We start from the raw sequence: 14,659 nt of genomic DNA, 5'->3' as shown, positions 1-14,659 counted from the left end.
TGCCTCTGAGACCCTAGTCTGGGGGTTCCTCCAGCCACAGAGAAATGCTGGAGCCCTCCACTGACTCTGGAGCCAGAATTCTGGCATTACCAGAGCAGGGAGGCACTGTCTCAACTATGGCCCTGTCTTTCTCTAACGTCTCACCTTCCGGTTCCCACAGCCCACTCTGTGCTATGTATTTTACACTGCCTGAGGCTCCCAGGTACATCTGGCCTCCAGGACTTTGCATGTGCAGTAGCTTTAGCCTGGGATCCCCTCTCACTGCCCGTGGTCCAGCTAAGACCCAATTGTCCACCATGATTCAGTTCAAGTATCTCCTTCTCTTGGAAGCTTTTTTTATTATTATTAGAAAGGCAGGGACTCACTGCATTGCCCAGACTGGAGTGTGGTGGCACAATCATAGCCTCCATCTCCTGGGCTCAAGGGATCCTCCCACTTCCGCCTCTGGAGTAGCTGGGACCACAGGCATGTGCCACCACAGCCAGCTAATTTTTTTTCATTTCTTTTTTTATTTTTCGTGACAAGGTCTCATTCTGTAGTCCAGGCTGGAGTGCAATGGTGCAATCATAGCTCACTGCAGCCTCCAACCCCTGGCCTCAAGCGATCCTCTCACCTCTGCCTTCCAAAGTCCTGGGACTATAGACGTGAGCCACTGCACCCAGCTGGAAGTCTTTTCTGCCGCCTATCCTCAAGTGTGCATTATGAGCCCTTCCTCTGCCTCCCTCCATCACAGGGGTCAGAGAAAGGGCCAGAAAGTAAAATATTCCTGATTCTGTGGGCTGTGGGGCGTCTGTGCTACTTCTTAACTCTGCAGCGGTAGCACTAAAGAAGTTATAGACAATACATAAATGAATGCATGTGGCTGTGTTCCAATAAAGCTTACTTACAAAAACAGATGTGGGCTGGATTTGGCCTGTGGGCCATAGCTTACCCACTCTTGCTCTGATCCAGCCAGCACTTACTATCATTACGACTCTAGCATCAGGAACAATCCCTAACTTTCATGGGTTAACAGTGCTCATGATAAGATTTCCACTCTGCTTCACCGAGTACTTCTACATCACAGGGCTCAGCCACAGGGCTTTAGACACACTCTTGTTTCAGCCTCATGACCACCTCGGAAGGTTAGGAGGTTAGAAAACCCACTTTACAGATGAGAAACTGAGGTTCAGGAGGTCAAGTACCTTTTCCCACGTCATGCAGCTCTTAAGCAGCAAAGCCGGTATTAAACCCTGGCTGTGTGATCTTAGATCCCCTGTTCTTAACCTCCACCTCCAGCTGCTGAAACACCCCAGTCTGAGAGCCTCTTGGGGGACAGAAGCTGCTCTGTGCTCTTCTCTACACAGAGCAGCCCAGGATCAGGACAGCTGTTCCACGAAGGGAGTGAAACTGATCTCATTCAACCTGGCCGTGTCCTTTGATCCACCTTCCCAGGTCCCCCAGGTCTCTGACGATAAAGATACTTCCCCGAAGGGTAAGAGGAGGGAGAATGCCTCAGTTTCCCCATCGGTCTGGAGAGGGCTAAACTAGATCAGTAGTTCTCCAACAATGGTGCCCTGGCGTTCCATGTAGGAGGTGGCAGGGGGCGGGGGAAGAGGAGAGGCCAGCTGGCCTGATTCCTGGCCTCCTTTCCCAGCCTCTGTTGTAGTTTTTAGGTATCCGAATGTTGAGAATTCACATGAACAAAGCCTCTGCTGCTAGAGAAAATTAAAAAGTTGAAACTCTCTTCTATTCAGCTCTAAAACCTATGCGAGCACCTCTCTAGAGTTATAGCCTGAGTTTGGAAGGAGAGGGTGCCCCATTCCCCAAGACCCCTCACCTCTCGTCCTTGTCCATGCTGGAAGGCAGCACGCGACTGCCCAGCACCCCAGGCTGGAAGGGGGACTTGGGGCTCTTGGGCTGGGGTGCCCAGCTGGGGGTCTCGCCAGGACTGTCCACCTCTGGCCTCTTGTGCAGCTGAGCCTGGGGAGAAAAGAGAGCTGAGTCTGTAAACTGCCCTTTGTCTGGGGAAGGGCCCCCTCCCATGGCAATGTCAGGTACCATGAGCCTTCTGCAAACACACGGGGCCCCCTGAATCGGAATAAACCCAGACAGGAAACATGGGGGCTGAGAAAAGTCAGAGGTCAGTCTGGCATTCCAAGCAGCCACCCTCAACCCCCAAGATCGAATCACCACCCAAACCCCACATAATCACATTCTCTTTTGCTGAAAAGCCGCCATTTGTAGTGTGCTCAGCGCACGGCATGCCACCCTGAGAACCCTACATGGAGAGAGCAGCTCCCTCCATCCAACAGCTGCAGCTTAGCTCCGTTCAGTTCCTTACTCCTGGAACCATGTAGATAAAATGAAGCTTTCGACAGTCCATTAGAGTCCCATAAGAAAACCAGAGGGTAAATATCCACCCATTTTTGGAGGGCATGTTGGGAATGGAATACAATGGTGTGCATAAAATTCCCTTGCGGGACCTGAGGTGTGAGTGGTGGCAAGTGGCTTCTCTCTCCCAGGCCGTGCTGGGTCAGCCCCCGGCAACAGCAGTCATCACCATTGTCCACTGATAGCTTCTGTGCACTGATCACCCATCATTTGTGCTCTACCAGGCTCAAGTAATATGACAAATGTGAGTTCGTTCCATGTGTGTATGATTCTTTTAGGGCAGATCCTGGCTTTCCCCATTTTACAGGGCAAGAGAGCCCAGAGCCCAAAGCTCAAAGGTCAAGCCCAAAGTCACACAGCTTTTATGAACTGGGATTAACCCCGGGTCTGCCCGCAGCCCAACTCCAGGGTTTTTTCCAAGACAAGCCCTGCAACCTCCCCTGGTTGTTAATAATCGCCTAGCACTGCTGTGGTAGAGATTAAAGTTTAAGCTAACACTGATGAATGAATGGCCAGAACCCCGTTTTTACAGAGCACAGTGGACTGGAGCTGTGTTCTGGAATCCCAAGATCTGCCTCAGCAGTTACGCGGTGCATCCACATGGGAGCCCCGGGGCCTCCATCTCACCTACACCCAGGGCCTGTGGCTGTCTGCCTCCTGCGTTAGGCTACCTTATAAGATCATTTGCTTTGTGGCAAGAAAGAAAATGAAGGAAGGGAGGGAGGGAGGGAGGGAGGAAGGCTGGATGTGGTGGCTCACGCCTGTAATCCCAGCACTTAGGGAGGCCGAGGTAGGCGGATCAGGAGGTCAGGAGATTGAGACCATCCTGGCTAACACGGTGAAACCCTGTTTCTACTAAAAATACAAAAAATTAGCCAGGCATGGTGGCCAGCGCCTCTAGTCCCAGCTACTCGGGAGGCTGAAGCAGGAGAATCACTTGAACCCGGGAGGCGGAGCTTGCAGTGAATCACACCACTGCACTCTAGCCTGGGCGACAGAGCTAGACTCTGTCTCAAAAAACAAAAAAAGAACAAAGAAGGAAGGAAGGAAGGAGAGAACAAGGAAGGAAGGAAGGAGAAAGAGGAAGGAAGGAAGGAAGGGAGGGAGGGAGGGAGGGAGGGAGGGAGAGAAAAAAAGTCAGAAAACCTCCAACGTAGTTCTAGTGACTGAAAGATGTTCACACTTTAAGGGCCTGTAAAATCAATTACAGACACAAGCACGCATCCACTACTGACTGACTTTCTATTCGTGGAAGAAATGACAGAAAAGCAAAACTTCCATCTACTAAAGGAACAACAGAGTCACGGCGCTCCCACATGGGGATTGTGTGGCCTGCATGGGATACACAGAGTTGAGAAATTCCACCAACAATTCAGGCTTGTTTGCCTTCATTTCTTCTTCAATAAAAGGGGAAAGAAGAGCTACCTTTTGCAAGGTTGCTGGAGCATAAAGTGAGTTTGCAAGCACATGATGTCTGACACAGAACAGGGGGGCAAAAGGGCCTCTTTCCTTGCCCAAATTAAGTGCCATTTGATTCCAAGACTATGAGAGACACTTGTGAGAGTTGGAGGTGGGGAGGAGGGAGGCAGCTCAGCCTTTCCCTCAGCATTACATAATACAGTTTGCATTCTGGCGCAATTTGGGAGACTGGGACGTGGTTCCAGCACTGACTTCCTGTGTCATCTGGTATTGAAATGACATTTTCTGTGCCTGCCTTCCCCAGCAGACCGGATTCCTCAAGGGCTTCAGGAGTCTGGGTTTGTTCACTCCTGCTTCTCTGATGCTCAGCACTGGTGAGCATCACCAGTTGGATTCTCAGCCCACTTTACAGATAAGCAAACCAAGGCTTAGCTATGACACCAAACAGAGCAGCAGGTCTGGGGGCAAAGGAGAGCCAGAAAGTGGAGATTAAGCAACACAGGGCCAGTGGTGAAATCCAAATAAGTTGGTAGTATTGTTAATGGTAGAAGCCAATTTCCTAATTTTGCCAATGTGCTATGGTCATGTGAAATACTATCATGTGGGTGAAGCTGAGTGAAGGGTATGGAGAAACTCCCTGGGTTATTTTTGCAACTTCCTTTGAGTCTTAAACTATTTCAAAAATGGAAGGAATGAAGGAAGGAGGAAGGAAGGAAAAAAAGAAGGATAAAAAAGGATGGACAAAAAAGGAAGGAAGGAAGAAAAGAGAAAGGGAGGGAGGAAAGAAAGAAGAGAAAAGGAAGGCGAATGGGAGGGAGGAAAGAGAAATAGGTAGGAAGTGGGGAGGAAGAAGGGACAAAAGGAAGGAGACAGGGAGACAGGGAGGGAGGGAGGAAGAGAGGAATGAAAGGAAGGAAGGAAGGACGGAAGGAAGGAATATGTTCTTTTTTTTTTTTTTTCAGATGGAGTCCCGCTCTGTCGCCCAGGCTGGAGTGCTGTGGCGCGATCTCGGCTCACTGCAAGCTCCGGCTCCCAGGTTCATGCCATTCTCCTGCCTCAGCCTCCCAGGTTCACGCCATTCTCCTGCCTCAGCCTCCCACGTAGCTGGGACTACAGGTGCCCGCCACCACACCCAGCTAATTTTTTCTATTTTTTAGTAAAGACGGGGTTTCACCATGTTATCCAGGATGGTCTCGATCTCCTGACCTCGTAATCCGCCCACCTCGGCCTCCCAAAGTGCTGGGATTACAGGCATGAGCCACCACGCCCAGCCGGAATCTGTTCTTTATGCTGCTAAGGTTGAGAAGCATGCCCACCAGGTGACTCTTGGTGAGAGGTCTGGTACCTTTAGCACTGCCGGATCCACGCCTGGAAACGCGGGCATCCTCTGAGGATGGCTGACGGGGGTCCTCTCAGCTTTAGATGGCTTCTCCTCATCTGACTCTTCCTTCCTGGGTGATTTCTCTTCTGTTGCAAAGAAAAGGGCACTGAAGTCATCGGCAGTTGCCATGTATTGAGGTCCTACGTGCCAGATAATTTGCACACAGTATCTCATGCAATGCTCACATCAGACCTGCACAGAAGACGCTATGGCCCATTTTACAGATGAGGACCACCCAGGTGCCTGCTTTCATGCTCTCTCTTCTCACAACTCTGCTTCTTGCTGGAAGATACTGACAACAGGCAGAGTAGGTTTTCTTTTGCAGGAGGACACAGGCAAACCCATCTCCTGGGCCCTTGGCTCATTCCAAGTCAGGGAAATAGAAGGAAATCTTTGGGAGAGGCAGGAAAGTAGATAGGAATGCTTTCAGCCAACAATGCACCGAGGTTATGCTCTCAGAGGAGAATGTGGAGAGCTTCATGTGTCTTGTGGAAAGGCAGCCCAAAGGTGGACCAGGAAGCCATTTTCCTTGACCCCAGCTCCCCTTTCCAGGACTTAACCCCAGCCCCGTGCTTGAGGCTGAGCTGATCACTCAAGCTTATGGGTGATGGGCTGCCTGTCCCCCTCTTCCAGGAGTGATATGGGAGGAGTTTCTACTTCCCTGAGACCGGGATGCTGGCATGGGCACAGTTAAGGATTGGAGGAGGGGGCGGGGATGAACGAGGCAAGACCTGGTGCTCTGGAGCCCTTGGGCTACCCGGGGAACTGAGGTACGCTAAGAAAACACAGACCCAGCCTTCCCCATCCAGCCCCTGGCCGGCTCCTCAAGGCTGACGGGAGCCAGAGATGCTGCTGCCACGTTCCAGCTGGGGGTGTTTGTGTGCTTTTGTCCCCACTATGGTCTTCATTTGCTCCAGGTGGCTTAATAGAGCTTTTGGCTCAGAAAACCAAGGAAGTGCAGAGAGGTCTCACCTGAGGCACTGAAACATTTCCTTTAATAACAGAAATGGGATAGGAGTGGGAGAGAGAACTCTCCAAGCATTTCTTTAAGGTATCTGGTCAGAAGCAATGCCCCTCCCTCAGCTCAGAGCCTGGTCTGACATCCTAATGTTTGCTATGGGCAAATCCCAAATGAAGAAAGGCACCTACAAGATGTTGAGGACTAAAGGCTGTGTCTGGATAGAGTGGGCAGGTCAGCTGCTCTAGTTTCCATTGCAAGAAGAAATTTTGTTTCTTCTTCTTCTTCTTTTTTTTTTTTTTCTTTTTTTTTTTTATGAGACGGAGTCTAGCTTTGTTGCCAGGCTGGAGTGCAGTGGCGGGATCTCGGCTCACTGCAACCTCTGCCTCCTGGGTTCAAGCGATTCTCCTGCCTCAGCCTCCCAAGTAGCTGAGATTACAGGCACATGGCACCATGCCCAGCTAATTTTTGTATTTTCAGTAGAGACAGGGTTTCACCATGTTGGCCAGAATGGTCTCAATCTCCTGACCTTGTGATCCACCCATCTTGGCCTCCCAAAGTGCTGGGATTACAGGTGTGAGCCACCACGCCCTGCCTGTTTCTTCTTAAAAGTCTTTCATGGCTCTCCATCTACAGATGAAATCTAACTCCTTAGCAAAGCATCAGGGATCTCCGTGATCTGGCCCCTGCCTACCTTTCCAGCATATCCTGCTATTCCCAGCTTGAGCAACACGAAACTGCTTAGAGATGCTCCTGCCACACACACAGAATGTTCTTTCCACATCTCTGTGCCTTTGATCTTGTTGATACTTCTGCCTGGAATAACTTTCCCTAACTCATTGTTATCCATTCCTCAAGATTCAGCTCAGGTTTTGATACGGTAAGCAGCCAAAATAGTCCTTAGAAGAAAATGTATAGCCTTAAATGATGCATTAGAAAACAGAAAAGATTGATAATATCTGGACTGATCTTTCAACTCAGGAATACAGAAAAAAGACCAGCGAGCAAACCTAAAGAGAATACAGGGGTGAATTTAATCAAAATAAAAGCAGAAATAGTAAAACCTTATTAAGCTATGTCTCTGTCTCTTGTAACTCAAAGAGCCTCAATTAATATACTAACCTTCAAAACACTGTTTTACCTAGTTTCTGATAAGTTCTGCATAACAAGAAATCAGTTTCCTATGTAATTGTATTCTAATGATCTACAGCCTTCCAAGTCAGGAATTTTTTCGTAGGGCTTAGTCTAAATCCTTCCTGCTGTTCAATGTGCTATCTGAGGAGGAGAGAAGGCATGGCATACCCGTTGAGTCTTTGAACATCCACATGTTGTCAGTCTCATCCTCCAAAGGTGATCTGCTCTCGGACTCACTGAATCGGCTGCGCCGGAGGGAGTGGGAGATGGGGGCCCGGCGGCGGCTTCTCTTGCTGAGCTGCACCCGGGTCTTGAGGGCACTTGAGTCGAGGACTGAGGTTTGCTTTGGGAGCAGCAGGGAGCAAGAGGAAAAAAATCAAGGGAACCATCAATGGAGGGTACCACAACACAGTTGGTGGTACACAGCTTCGTTGACAGATGAGAGGCTATTTAGGTGGTACCTAGGCCAGGGCTTCCACATTTTAATAGTAACCTAACACCCAAAGCCTAAATTTCCCCATAAAACATACCCCATAGGCTGATGACAAAAGTCAGGTGGAACAATGAACCTTGAGTGCCCTAGTACAGTGCCTGGCTGCCTGGCACCCAGTAGGCACATAATACAAATGCCTTTTCCCTCCCAGTGACACCCACCACACAAGCATGTAATCTACAGCAATGATCAGTACACAGCAGGAGCTCAATAAATGTTTGTTTGTTTGTTTGTTGAATGAATAATGGATTCAACATCTAACTAAATCCTTCTGTCAACTGTATTCACACAGAGTCCCCGGGTTGAGAGGTTCTCCGTGGAATTCCTCCATTACTCACATAATCTAGGGTGCAGGTGGGAAGGGAGGGGGCAGCTTACTAAACATCAGGTGTCCATTTTCAGGCATCCCTGAAGACTCACACTCTGAGCTGCGACAGGTGGGGGGTTGGTGAGGGCTGCCAAGTCACTACTATCCAAAGTGAAAGGGTGGGAAGCACAGACCATCTGGGTGGGCCCCAGTAAGGAGATGGGAAGTGCCTGGCTCAGAATTCTCCCGGGAGACAGCAGTGAAGTGCTCAGAGCTCGGGTTCAAACCCTGCTGGGTTCGAATCCTGGCTGTGTGACCTTGGGCAATGAGCTTCACTTCTCTGAGCTTGGGTGTCCCTATTTATAAAAAGGAGATAAACAGAGTGCCTCCTTCCTACAGTGGCTGAGAGAACTCCCTGTGCTCAGGTGTGGAAAGCCCTTGTTTCAGACAGAGCCTGACCAAGGTTCACAGCCAAGAGCTCTTTCCAGCAAGCTCATGTTCTTACATGAAATGTTGGTTTCTTCCGCCTAGGTCCACTTTGGAGAAATTCCATCACCCAAGGCCTTCTAAGTCAGTGATGACAGGCTAATTTCAATGAATCATTTCCCAACGATGGTAAGTAACAAAAGTCCCAGTGGAGTGGTGGAAGGAGCTAATCATAGCTACTTCCCAAACCAGCCACAGTGGTATCTCGCGAGGAGACTTGCACGGGACCAGTGAAAGAAGGGGAAAGACGGAAATCAGAAAGTGCCTGCTGCACCTAGAGGCAGGCTCGCTTCTCCGGCCACTTAATAGAGCCAGGTTTTCAGACTCCGAAAGAGCAGGACAGAATCACACTGACGGAGGGGCTGGCTTGGAGGGGAAGATGGTGCCACCCTTGCATCCTCAGCCTGGTACAGAGACTGGTTTCCTTAGTGCCCCACCTCCGCCTCCCCATTTGGCCTCCAAACCATCCCCACAGGAGACCTAAATCATGGTTGGCACCATACATAAACCTCAGTATCCCCACAGGAGACCCAAATCGTGGTGGGCATCACACATAAACCTCAGCATAATTTCAGTAAGTGTTAGACCTATGCTTAGGGACACCAGCATTTAGAGTCACTCCATGGCCACTTCCATTTGCTAATTTGCAAAATGGGCAGGCAGTTTTGCCTCTGGGGTTATTAACATGTGCCTGGGCCAGTGGTCAACACTCAGTGACTGTTGTTTATAATGGACATCAAGAAGGAACCACTTAGCGTTCTAGCAGGAAAGTTCATGATGCAGTGACATGATGCTGGCATGTAAGGCACACAGCAAGATCTCAATACAGGTCTGTTGAGTGAATAACTGAATATATCACCCAACTAAATCCTGATGACACCCAGGGAGGTGGGCGTGGCCATAGTTATATAATGGGGTTCCCTAATCAAGACTCAACTTGTGTCTTTCTTTGCCTCTGCCCTGATCTAGAGGTGCCAGCGAGAGACCTTGGCCATACACTGAAGGAGAATCCTCTTTGAAGCCCTAAAGGAAGCCCTTTTTCTAAAGCAGCGGTGTTCCTCCTCTGGGGAAATGTGGGTAGCCATGCCCAAGTGTGTAGGTGGGAGGCTTTACTGCCAGCAGAGAGGGTCCCTTTCACATTTCGCAGACGTTCCATACCCCAGAGAGTGGGCAGGTAGCCCTATTGTTATGGGAGGAGAATAATGACATCACCCCTGGGTTTCAAGGGTTGAAAAGGAAGACGTGCCTGACCCCTGGAGGTGGGGCTCCCAGGGGAAAGGAGGACAAGTTCTGGTCTTGAAGGTGCTAGAGCAGGAGACCATTTGACCTGCTACGCTGGGGCAGCTGACATCCTGGCTGTGCTTGGGACCTGAAAGAGCTGAGTGCTAGGGGCTGTCCCCTGGGACCTCCATGAACGGTGCCCACGCCTGAGGGGACTTTCTGTCCTGGAAGAGCCACTACAGAGACAGCCGGATCCCCTGGTACCAGGGACACTGTTGTACCAAGCAAGACCTTAGTGAGAATGTTCAGCAGAATCATTCTGAGCAAACTCCAGGCTCTTCATGCTTGAAACTGTAAACCTCAGGGTGACTTCCCAGGGGTAAGTGGTCAGACTCCCTGCTTACCTGGCAGGTGAGGGCTTAGATCAGTTTTAATTTGAACACATGCAATTGTATTTGAGGCTGTGGAGCTGATGGTGCTGGTTACAAGTGGATAAGGAAGCTGAGGCTCAAAGAGGTGAAGACATATGCCCCAAGACACACAGCAGGTGTATGGCAGGTCCAAGATACATGCATAAGTGAGTCCCATTTCAAAGACGGTGCCCTCTGTACCCACTCCAAGGGTCCCTGACACACAGATCCTACACCTGAAGCAGCAATTCACAGAGAGAGGCTGGAATTTCCATTTAAGAAGAAATGCTCCTGGCTACCGACTTACATTGATGAAGGAGAAGTCATCCACTCTCTTTTCAGGGCAGGCGTCCGGTGGAGGCAGCCCCTCCATCCCGTCAGTGGATTCCAGGTCAGTGCTGGAGTGGTCCACGCTGGTGCTCCGCTGGTCCCTGGAGCAGTCATACTGGTCCCCGGTTGAGGTGGGCTCCGTTTGGGAGGACAGAGAAGACAAACGGCTGCTGGGGGGCTGTTTCCTTGTCGATGTGGCACTGCTATCTGGGGACTCAGTGGCCAAGCTGCCAAAAAAAGGGAATGAAGGGAGACATGGTTATGGAGAATGTTTCAGAGAACAGGATTTCAAGTGAAGGATGCTGCAGGCAGCATAGCTTGGGGTATGTTTTATAAGCCAGGTAACAACAGACAGAACATCCCAGCAGAAGACCCTCTTTGGAAACAGCACAAGATGTGCCAGCGAGGTGCTGTTTAAGACACTGCCTGGAACACCTGGCCAGGTGCAGAACAGGAGGAGTCAGTCCTGTGCCACTCAAGATCCTTTAGCCCTGTGCTGTCCTGGACGGAAGCTGCTTATCACAGGTGGTTGTTGGGTCCTTGCAATGGAGCAAGTGACAGAGCTGAGATATGCCGTGAGTATCTGACACACTGGATTTTCTATACCTTACACACTGGATTTCCAATACTTTGAATGGAAAAAAAGAATGTAAACTGCCTCGCTAATAACTTTTCATGTTAATTACATGTAGAAATGATAGTATTTTGAATCCCTTGGTTCCGATAAAATACATCCCTAAATTGAATTTCATTTGTTTCTTTCTATTCTTTTGGTGTAGCTACCAGGACATTTTAAATTACATATATGTCTTGCATTTGCAGCTCACATTATAATTCTTTTTTATTTATAATCGATACATAGTAATTACACATGTTTCTGGGGTACAGAGTGGTGTTTCAATACATGTATATATTGCATAAGGATCAAATCATCATGTTGTATTTCTGCTGGGCAGTGCTGATGTAGATCAAATTATCAGCAGTTACCCATAGAAGAGCAGGTGGTGGGACCTGCGTTATTTCATTCACTCATTCATTCAGTCATTTAATAAAAATCTACTGAGCACTTACTATGTGCCAAGCATTGTGCTAAAAAAATGTGTCATTCAATCCTCTCCAACAATCCTATGAGGATTATCCTATAACTCCCACAATCCTACAAGTTAGGGTTGGTGACATGGTTTGGATTTGTGTCCCCATCTAAATCTCATGTCGAATTGGAGGAAGGGCCTGGTGGGGGGAAGTGATTGGATCATGGGGGCAGATGTCCTCCTTGCTGTTCTCATGACAGTGAGTGAGCTCTCACAAGATCTGATGGTGTAAAAGTGTGTGGAACCTTCCCCTTCTCTCTCTCCTGCTGCCAGGTAGGACGTGCCTTGCTTCTCCTTCACCTTCCGCCATGATTGTAAGTTTCCTGAGGCTTCCCCAGCCCTGCAGAACTGTGAGTCAATTAAACCTCTTTCCTTTACAAATTACCCAGCCTTAGGTAGTTCTGTATAGCAGTGTGAAAACAGGCTAATATAATTGGCCTCATGAACTTAAGTATTCTTATTCACCTTGTTAAAGGTGAGGAAACTGAGGCACAGAGATGTAAATTAGCTTGCCCCCAGCAGCAGAACTGGGATTGAGCCCAGGCAGTCTGACTCCAGCATCCATGTCCTTGGCTCTCTCCTACTTCTGAAATCTCTTCCTATGATAATATAATCAGGTATCACTTGGGTCATTGGAACAATGTAAGATAGAAAATTTACAGATAATTCAAGTCATTAACAACCTCCTGCCCTGCCTCCGCCCACATATTAAAAATAACACCTAAGCCAATAGCCTAGCAAAGCCTCCAGGTCATGGGAAACCCTTGCCTTGAGAAAGGACAGGTGGGCACACCTGAGAAGTGGGCCTACTCTCAAGACCACCAGGCTGCTCCCTTGAGCAGAACTTTCCACAGGTGTGCTGGCATTTCACCGTGCTTTCTGTCAGCTCTGGGATGATTTTATTACTTGTCAAATGGAGGATGTTAGGGTTGTAAGGTGGATTGAGGCAAATCCACATGGGATGAAGGTAACACCACCGAGAGACAGCAGGTGGCACCACTGTCCAAGGCCGGGTGCGCCATGCTCCTGGGGTGGCCCGAGGAGGGGAAGCTGCATCGTCTCTGCGGGACAGCGGGGAGCACCCCCTCAGGGGTGCACCCAAGTCCACACTCCAGGTCCCACAGGTCCCGAGTCAGAGCTGGGGAATGGAGACCCCGAGAGAGGAAGGGGCTCCTAGGGTCACACAGTGACATATGCAAAACCAAGACCTGGGTTTCCAGACTCTCAGTCCAGTGCTCTTGCAGGGGTATTCTAGAGAAATTTAAGTAAGCTCGTAACTAAACACATATTTCATGGGTCAGTGGGAAAAACAGCTTTCTCGGGCACTGTAAAAAACCTTTGCTTTCCTTTTACTTTTTCTTATCCATTTTCAATTCTGTCACCCCCCCCCAACTTTAATATTGGTGACTTTATCATTTTTATCACTGTGGTAAGATACAATTTGCCATTGGTCACATGTGGGACAGTCACAGTGTTGTGGAGCCATCATCACTGTCATCCTAAAAATTTCCATCACCCCAAAAGGAAACCAGGTACCCATGAAGCAGCCACTCCCCATTCCCTCTCCACCCCCAGCGCCTCATCTGTTCTCTGTCTCTATGGTATTTGCCTATCTTGGATATTTCATATATCATTGCCTTTTTTTTTGTTTTTTTTTTTAGACAAGGTGTCTCTCTCTGTCACCCAGGCTGGACTGAGTGCATTGGTGCAATCTTGGCTTACTGCAGCCTCCACCTCCCGGGTTCAAGTGATTCTCGTGCTTCAGCTTCCTGAGCAGCTGGGATCACAGGTGCCCACCACCACACCCAGCTAATTTTTTTTGTATTTTTAGTAGAGATGGGGTTTCGCCATGTTGGCCAGGCTGGTCTCAAACTCCTGGCCTCAAGTGATCTGCCTGCCCGGGCTTCCCAAAGTGCTGGGATTACAGGTGTGAGCCACTGTGGCTGACTCACAATCTTTTTTTTGTTTGTTTTTTTGAGACGGAGTCTTGCTCTGTCCCCCAGGCTGGAGTGCAGTGGCACAATCCCGGCTCACTGCGACCTCTGCCTCCCAGGTTCAAGTGATTCTCCTGCCTCAGCCTCCCAAGTAGCTGGGATTACAGGCGTACACTGCCATGCCCAGCTAATTTTTTGTATTTTAGTAGAGACGGGGTTTCACCATGTTTCCCAGTCTGGTCTTGAACTCCTAAGCTCGGGCAATCCACCCGCCTCGGCCTCCCAAAGTGCTGGGATTACAGACGTGAGCCACCGCACCCGGCCCATAATCTTTATTATTATTTTTTTTGTACTTCCTAATTTCTTTTTTAAAACCAGAATGGGTTCCTCTTATAATTACAGACTGGAGGTTTTAGTAATATAGAAATCAGCAGGTGGATGGGCTGCAGCAACTCCAGCCCAGCTGCTCCCTTTGCAGCCAGAATCTCGTCACACGCATCCTACCTCTCCCCGCTCTGGCACTGCTCTGTCCACGTCCCATACTGGCTGCCAGCTTCGTGCACGAGGGTGTCAGTGTCCTTGGGTTCAGTGGGCCGCCGGGAGAAACACTGCTTCAGCTGGTCCTGCAAAGACAAGCCAGATGTGAGACTTCTACCAGGAAATGTACTCAGAACCCCCGTCCCGGCTGACACGCAAATCAGATCGCATGGCCCCCAGCTCAAACCCATCCCAGCAACCCGCTGCCCTCCTAAGTGCGGCCAGACATCTTGGCTGGGCACTAGGGTGACCAATCGTCCTGGTTTGCCAAGACATCACAGGATACAGGACTTTCAGTGCCAAAAGTGGGCAAACTGGGATGAAGTGGTCACCCTACCTGGCATGTGGAGCCCTGCAGGGCATTGCCTGGCCCCCACCTCAATGGCCCTCTCTCCTCCTCACAGTACAGCCTGGGCACACTTCTCTCATCTTCAGTGTTACTCAGACTCACGGATCTGGCTGGGGGAAGCTCCATGCACCCGCCTGCCCAGGTTCCTACCACCACCGTGTTTCCCAACTGCATCACCAGACACAACATCCGTGGAGCACCGAACTTGGGACAGGCATTGGGCTGAGCTCTTGACA

General features: G+C 49.6%; 1 protein-coding gene and 1 long non-coding RNA gene across 9 annotated transcripts in view; one reads left to right on the top strand and one right to left on the bottom strand.

The window, feature by feature from the left end:
• The window catches only part of LOC129052593 (uncharacterized), a 90,509-nt gene extending 76,348 nt beyond the window's left edge, over positions 1 to 14,161 (top strand). Inside the window, exons 2-4 of one of the 3 annotated variants that reach the window (XR_010139448.1) lie at positions 4,755 to 8,680; positions 9,521 to 11,953; positions 13,265 to 14,161. This is a non-coding gene — a long non-coding RNA (uncharacterized LOC129052593). Of the gene's footprint in view, positions 1 to 4,754; positions 8,681 to 9,520; positions 11,954 to 13,264 lie in introns of those variants that run through there. The other 2 variants (XR_008517663.2, XR_008517664.2) reach the window with 2 other exon arrangements.
• The window catches only part of KIAA1671 (KIAA1671 ortholog), a 241,817-nt gene that overhangs the window by 10,482 nt on the left and 216,676 nt on the right, over positions 1 to 14,659 (bottom strand). For all 6 annotated transcript variants that reach the window (XM_024240030.3, XM_054543230.2, XM_024240031.3 and 3 more), the window contains 5 exons: positions 14,042 to 14,160; positions 10,490 to 10,739; positions 7,434 to 7,608; positions 5,138 to 5,259; positions 1,820 to 1,962 (listed from right to left, as the gene is read on the bottom strand). In XM_024240030.3, coding sequence (XP_024095798.3) covers positions 1,820 to 1,962; positions 5,138 to 5,259; positions 7,434 to 7,608; positions 10,490 to 10,739; positions 14,042 to 14,160 — 809 coding nt within the window. The remainder of the gene's footprint in view (positions 1 to 1,819; positions 1,963 to 5,137; positions 5,260 to 7,433; positions 7,609 to 10,489; positions 10,740 to 14,041; positions 14,161 to 14,659) is intronic.

This window comes from Pongo abelii, chromosome 23 (genome assembly GCF_028885655.2).
Source record: "Pongo abelii isolate AG06213 chromosome 23, NHGRI_mPonAbe1-v2.0_pri, whole genome shotgun sequence".
NCBI classification, from domain to species: Eukaryota; Metazoa; Chordata; class Mammalia; order Primates; family Hominidae; genus Pongo; species Pongo abelii.
Note: the sequence above shows the minus strand (reverse complement) of the source record. Positions and strands in the feature narration are given on the sequence as shown.